At 29.9% G+C, this 7,450-nt stretch overlaps 1 protein-coding gene across 1 annotated transcript; it reads right to left on the reverse strand.

Moving 5' to 3' along the window:
- Nucleotides 1–524: 524 nt before the first annotated feature.
- okr (DNA repair and recombination protein RAD54-like okr) lies at nucleotides 525–7,207 on the reverse strand. The gene has a single exon (XM_016061524.4). It carries the CDS (start codon nucleotides 6,970–6,972, stop codon nucleotides 4,795–4,797), a length of 2,178 nt encoding a protein of 725 aa, XP_015917010.3. The 5' UTR covers nucleotides 6,973–7,207; the 3' UTR covers nucleotides 525–4,794.
- Nucleotides 7,208–7,450: the final 243 nt, after the last annotated feature.

The raw sequence follows: 7,450 nt of genomic DNA on the forward strand, positions 1-7,450 counted from the left end.
CTCACCATTATTTAATAACGAATAAAAAACATGTAACCAGTAAAAAATGAAAAAAATATTTTTGTAAATAAAAAAATTATAATAACAATAAATAACTAAGATTGTTTTGTTTTTTTAATTTTTTCCGAAATTGAACTGAGGAATGTACTGAAGGGTTCTAAATTTATTAAATCTTAATAAATTTAAATGATTTAAGAATCATACGTAGATATACCTTCATCTGTTGAGCGTGCATTTTCAAGCACATTTCACATTAATATCTCTCTCCGACTTTTTTTTTTAAAAATTTATTTAATATTGTATGAAAAACATGTAACCAGAAAAAATGGAAAAAATATGTGCTTGAGAAGAATAAAAAAAGAAGAAAAAAAATTATGCTGAAAATTACACTTCCTATTTCTAAAAATAAAAATAATAAGTGAAACATAAGTGAAAAGTGTGATATCATTGTAATAATTGTAAGTGCTAATTAACTACTGATTATCTTAACTCATAATTTTCTTTTAAATAAATTGTATAACTTGTTATTTGACAAATTTTTATTCAAAATATAATATACAAAAATAAATTATAACATATCTGATAAACATTTTTAAATACTTTACAATTCTATATTTAGTATCTTACAATACAAACTGGGGACATTTTTCTTCTAATTTAATACCTCAAAGAGATATAACATCAATTATCTTGAGATAGTAGTACTAATATTAAATAGTTACTTTATTTTACATGATTTAATAATACTAATAGAAAAAATGTAAATATTATATTTTAGATGACTATATACAAATAAAGCACAATTTTTTTCTCTTTAATATCAAAAATACATTTTGAAAACTTAACAGTTAGTAAAAATGACAGAATGCTCATAAATAATGAGCCGCTTAATAATCTATAAAGCCATATTTAAATTTAACACAAGAAATATCCTTTACTTTAACAAAATTTGCTTCGAACATGAAGAATAAAAATACAGATGTGAGCATTAAAATAAAAGCTTATCTTTATAGCATTTTGAAAAAAAATCTTTTTTCTTGCATAACAAAATAAATGTAACTAATGATTAACTGACTGTGTTATAAGTAGTAAGATAAAACATAAAAATATTAACATAGAAGAATGTTTATGTTATAAGTAGAAAATATATTCACTTAAATTATAGTTGATAGAATTTGCCATAAACCAATGACCAACCTTTGAAACTGATACAAGTTGAACAAAATTTACTTTGTCAATAGAGAAATAGTCTCAAGGAAATAGAAAATTAATTATAAAGACGATATTTTACATGATTCTTAGATGCTGCAAAATCTTCCAACAGTCACAAGGAAGAAGTTTCTTTTTAGATAAATTTATTTCTTAACAAATGCAGGGAGAAAATCTAGCATCAATGAGGAAAAATCTAAGACATTTATCTGTTTTCAGTTGTTCAGCAACATGGAAAAATTGATAAAATTTCCAATGAACAACACAAATTGTTCCTTAGTCTTAGTCCGTAAATGCCCATGAATTGATGAACACTGGTGTGAGGGATACCCTGATATTATCAGGTTGCAATATACCTGATAAAGATGCTTTGTTTTCTTTTGAAGAAAAAACTGATGACCAATGATAATTAAGTGAGGAATACCCTGAGATTGTCAAATTGCTACAGATCTGATAAAATTGCTAAGCTCTCTCAAAAGGATAGAAATTTATTTCACAACAAACATTGTATTGTATTAAAACAGAAGAGTTACATTAAGTTAAGACAAAATAAACCTTTTGCAATATTTTTAAATTGATTCAAGGTCATAAATGGATACATCTGCTTTCCCACATATAAAAACCTTTTAAGCAAATTTAAAGATTATTATTCAATAGAAAACTGCTACAAATTAGGAAGAAACCAACAAATCAAAATCAAAAAGAGAAATTTACTAGGAAAAATTAATAATTTAAGATTTATTAACTGCACAAAGTATATGAAACCCATATAAAAGAATATAAAGTGGAGAAGAAGTTCAGCTCTTTGAATGCGTAACTAAAGGAGGAAACTGCTCAATGCGGTATGCTATACCAGAAAAACAACTTACAGGGTGAACAATATACTCAGATTTAGCAGAGCATAAGATCCAACGCATGTGCATAAGAAGCAAAGTGACAGTCAGAGTCAATGTTTGTGAATCTGCTGTTGGACAACTCTACATATATGGTTGTGTACATTGCCTCCTGCCAAATAGAACAATTTTTTTCTTTCTTCCTGCATCAAAATGTGTTAGAAGATTTAATCAAATTTGACGATATATAAATATAATCTCAAAGAAATATCTTGTTTTTATAGTATAGTATTGTTTATCAATAGTGCAAAAATGCAGAGTAAGCCAACAATAAATAATAAGATAAAACTTTTCTTCTCCTCCCCAACCCAAGTAGTGGTTGGGGGGAAAGGAGGGTGCAAACCCATTTCAAGAAACTCTGCTGCCTCTACCGCCTCTGCTACCTCTAAATATTGTTTCTTCCTCTATACACAGAGACCGCACTAAACCTTGAGGGACTGGTTTACTTTATATCGATGGAAGGTAGCCTTCTTCCCTTATGTATATTCTTTGCCCATATTATAAGATAAAAGTACAGAGAAAACAGGGAAAGATTGATTTATGAAATATAATTCAATGTTGACACATTGATTTATGAAATATTAATTTTCATACACATAAAATATTTATTTCAGACAACTGTATTAGTTTGTTAATAGTTTGACTATTACAAACCACCATTAAATTGTTGTTGAATATGACAAATATAAATAACTTTCTACAAAAAAGAAATTATCTGCACACACATCCTATATATATTGAGTTATTAAGAATTAGTCTTTTTCTTAAGGATCTCTTAAAACTAAGAAAACTATAATTATATTGAAATGTTTCTTTCAATATCCAGGGGTGATTGTGAGCCCGACTCGAAAATCCTGAAAATTTCTCTAGTAAAATCACTAATGACGCATTGCAAAAAATTAATCGAGATTAATTTTTTGCAATGCGTCATTAGTGAGTTTACTTTATAAATTTAAATCTGTCATATTTTCAAAACATGAAATTCTAAATAAATTTTATGCAGTTCAATTTAAAAGAATAATTATGTACAAGTTCACTTTTATGTCTAATCACATTTATTATTCTACCAGAAAAAATATTTACAAATGAAAGAGATGCTAAGTATAAATTCTGGTTATAATATTTCTAAATAAAATAATAAAAAAATTTTATATATAAATGCAATCCATAATTTCTGGAAACTTCCGGATCACGGTTAGCGAAAAATCCAGACTTTTCCAGAGCACAATCATCTCTGAATATTATTTTATTGCTCAAATACCAAACATTTGAAATAAATTAATGCAAGATAATGTAATTTGTACATGAACTATGATAGAACGTATGCTCATTTTATAAAGCTTTTTCATCAGTATTTATTAAATTCAATCTATATTTTTCAAATAATTTGCAGTTTTGATCAGAAAATAAATAGCAATTAATTAATTTATATAAACTACTTTAGTGAAAAATATTGAAAAAAACTAGCAAAATTAAACAGTTTATTAAGGAATTACGTGTTCTTTTTATGACTTTTAAACATAAAAACTACTCCTACAGTAATTTTTCCTAAATAATGAGTACAATAGGATCTGAAGTATCTTTTCCTTCTCCATACCCGAACTTGTATAAAACTATTCTTTTTAATAGAAACTTTTAGTCACTTTTAATAAAAACATAAACTAACCCTTGTTCTTTATTTAACCAAGTTTCGAGAACAAGAGTTGGAAATCTTTCTTTTTTCTTACATGTTTTTAATGATTATTACATAATGAGTCATAGTAGGAAAATACTGAACTATTTATTAATAAGGCACATTCTGAAAAAAAGCTATTTTTAAATTATTATGCTTGAAATGTTATAAAAGTAGAACAAATAAACACCAAGTTCTACAAGTTATTTCATGTACTATTGGGACAAAACATTATTTTGAAAAAATATCAGGGTTGCAAAAAACCCACCCGGGTTTTACTGGGTATAACCCACTCTGAAAAACCTGGTAAAACACACCCTAAAGTGGGTTTTACTGGGTTTTTCTAAGATTGATTTCTTTTTTCATCCCCTGTTATATTAAAGAGCTATTCTATTGAAATATATATGCAATCTAGCCTAAAAAAAAATTAACCTACAGTGAAGAAACTAATTGTGTTGAAGACTGGAGAGTCACCTTGCTGGCTAGATTTGACTGTATGGCCATTGATTCGCTTTCTATGCAAATAAAAAAAATTCCCCTAACATTTTTTAAAATTAAAATATAAATAAAAAGTAATCCTGTGTTAAAATAAGTTTCAAATGTGTGACGTATGTGAGTACATATGACATTTTGTATCATGATATATGAAGAAACTTTTTTCAGACTTTCACATCAATTTATTTGTATTAATTATCTATATGAAGTCAATTTATAAATTAAACTTAATTATTAATATTAAAATAAGTTTTTTTAAAATAAGGTACTTATCCCTGCTCTCTCTTTTGAAAACCCTCCCATAAAAACATGAAAAACCCGAAAAGCCCAATAGAACCCAGAAATGCCCAATAAAACCCAGAAAAACCCACTCGGGTTGGGTTTTTCTACAAAAACCCGGGTTTTTTGCAACCCTGAAAAATATATATCAAAATTCTTTTTAAGAGATAAATTGTTACTTGAATTTGGCAAATCATTATTCAAATTGGCATAGTTTTTAAAGTCCTGTAAAATTGAAAAAGTAAATTAAGGAATATACTTCTTCTCGTGAGACTTTTGATGAAACACAAAAGTTACCCCTGTAGTCCAACATGTTTTGAGAACAGGGTCTGGAACATTCTTTTTATCACTTGCATGTTGCCACTGTGATAAATCATTGTTACAAGTTGCTTCTGCAGGTGGAAGAGTTACTTGGATGCCATTTACACAACGATTACATCGAATTTTGTCATGTGTATCACTAAGAGTACCGGTTTCTAAACGAAATAATGCCTTCAGTTCAGACAGGCTAAAATGTCTTTGGACCTCTTCTTCATCAACAACACAACTGCTGAGCCCTTTTTTATGAGTTTGTCGCAACAAAATCTTCTCATCAATAGTTCCTGTAGACAACAAACGATACACAAAACATTCTTTCTTTTGACCATCTCTCCAGACTCGAGCCATAGCTTGGGCATCGTTTGCAGGGTTCCAATCAGGATCATACATAATCAGCCGATTAGCACCAATAAGATTCAAACCACAACCACCGGCTTTACTACTCAGCATAAATATAAATAAATTATTATTTGGATCGTTGAAATTTTCAACAATTTTCCCACGTTTCTTGACAGTCATTGTTCCATCTAAACGTACAAAGGTATAGTTTCTCAACTGGCAAAGTTTTTCAAACATGTCTAATGTTTGTGTATAATTTGAAACTAATACTACTTTATCATTTGTTGTAGTTTTCACAACAGCTAAAATGCCATCTAATACTTTCATTTTTCCAGAAAGCTCTGGTATCAGGTTTTTACCATGATTTGATGGAAAGAGTTTTACACACACACCTAAACCATCTTGGTTCTTTTTAGCTAATTCATAAATCAGATCTGGATGATTACAAATCTTTTTCAGACTTGTTACTGCCGAGAGAGCACTAATTTTACTTTTATTATCAAGAGCTTTCGAAACTGCTTGTGAATTTACATAGTGAGAATACAAGCTTTTCTGTAAATCAGTCATTTCACAGCAAACAACAAGTTCTATTTTAACAGGTAGATAATTTGAGAGCAATTGAGATGTTCTTCTGATCATACATCGATTGACTATGGCTATCAACTCATCTAACTTCTCTTTACCTTTTTCTTGTTCTGCAAGAGTTGCATCGATATCCCGACACCTGAGAATAGGCCTCTCGAACTTTTTTTTAAACTCTTGAGCAGAACCAAGAATGTCTTTATTCACAAATTGTATAAGACTGAAATATTCAAGCAAATCATTCTGAATTGGTGTGCCAGATAAAAGCACTCTACGTTTAGCCACCAATTTATCTAATGCCTGATAAGTCTGATTATCAGAATTCTTCAGACGATGACCTTCATCACAAATAACCAAACCAATTTCAGTCTTGTACAAAACATAAGCATGCAATCTAAAAGTTTCATACGATATTATTAAAATTGGTGTGCAGATTCTGCCTATGGCATACACAAAGCTTTCCAATTTTTTATCGATTTCAGCCTTACTTCCCCCATCAATTGCTAAAGTGTTTACTCTCCCACTCAGCCACTTAGTGACTTCTCTTTCCCAATTCTTAACAAGACTACTTGGAGCAACTATAATGGCTTTTTCTATTACTGGTTTGGCAGTGGGACCTTGTCTTAAACCAGTCCATAGCAATGTTATACACTGAAGAGTTTTACCTAAGCCCATCTCATCAGCCATAATACAGCCAAAACTGTTTTCAATTTGTTTACCAGTTATACAATCCCACATGAATTTAACTCCTTCCCTTTGATGGGGTCGTAAAATTTTAGATAGAATTGGATCAACTACTACATGCACGTCAACATCAGTAGAATTTGTCAGAACTTGTTTTTCATGCAGAGTCTGCTTTGAGGGTTCATATAACACTAGAGCTCCTTCTTCATCAGGATCATGTAATGCCGTCTTAACGCCAGAACGACGCATTCCCAGAGATCTTCCTCTATAAGAGCCATTATAATTGGGAATAGGAACTTGGTATGGTTTAGATAGAAGAGTTTTAATGAGTTCTTCGTGGCTAATATTTTCTTTAAATGAAGAATCATTAGTGTCTTCAGTGTCTTTGCGACTTTTGACAGTTCTAACGCTTCTAGAATCAACTTTGTTTCGTTTACTGGAAATCGAAGGCGGAGATATTTTTCTCTTCGCTAGCTGACTGGGAGCAAAACTTCTCCGCATATTTCCAAAGATTTAAGTAACATTAATGTAAGAAATTCATTAGAATCAGATTTGATTGAGCGCTCTAATGAAATAATAAGATTTGATTTGAGCGCTCTAATATTATGTTTTTGTTTTTGCTTAAGAAAATATTGATGCCAGAACTAGAAACTAAACAACTGCAGAGACATTTTTTTAACGCAAATCAAAAGCATTTTTTCATCAATTTGTAAATGTATATGCGTAAAGTAGCACATAGAGACATTCTCGTTTATGCGTTTCACGCACTGCAGATCACCGAATAAGAACTTGATTGGTGCATTCTTCACCAGGGATCATATTTAACCAATCAGGTTCTCATAAACCTTTTTATTGGATGCATGTAAGTCGGCACTCTGTTCAATCGCGTTGACCATTTCAGGAAAAGCAATTTATGCGAAGAAAACACAGAAATAAATGTTACGTTGTTGCAGTTAATTTACGTCGCACTAGAGCTGCA

This window comes from Parasteatoda tepidariorum, chromosome 8, assembly GCF_982258835.1.
Source record: "Parasteatoda tepidariorum strain Cologne lab strain chromosome 8, Ptep-v5.0, whole genome shotgun sequence".
NCBI lineage: Eukaryota > Metazoa > Arthropoda > Arachnida > Araneae > Theridiidae > Parasteatoda > Parasteatoda tepidariorum.

What these genes read in the sequence shown, in the direction of transcription:
- okr (XM_016061524.4), bottom strand. Translation starts at nt 6,972, where the DNA reads ATGCGGAGAAGTTTTGCTCCCAGTCAGCTAGCGAAGAGAAAAATATCT.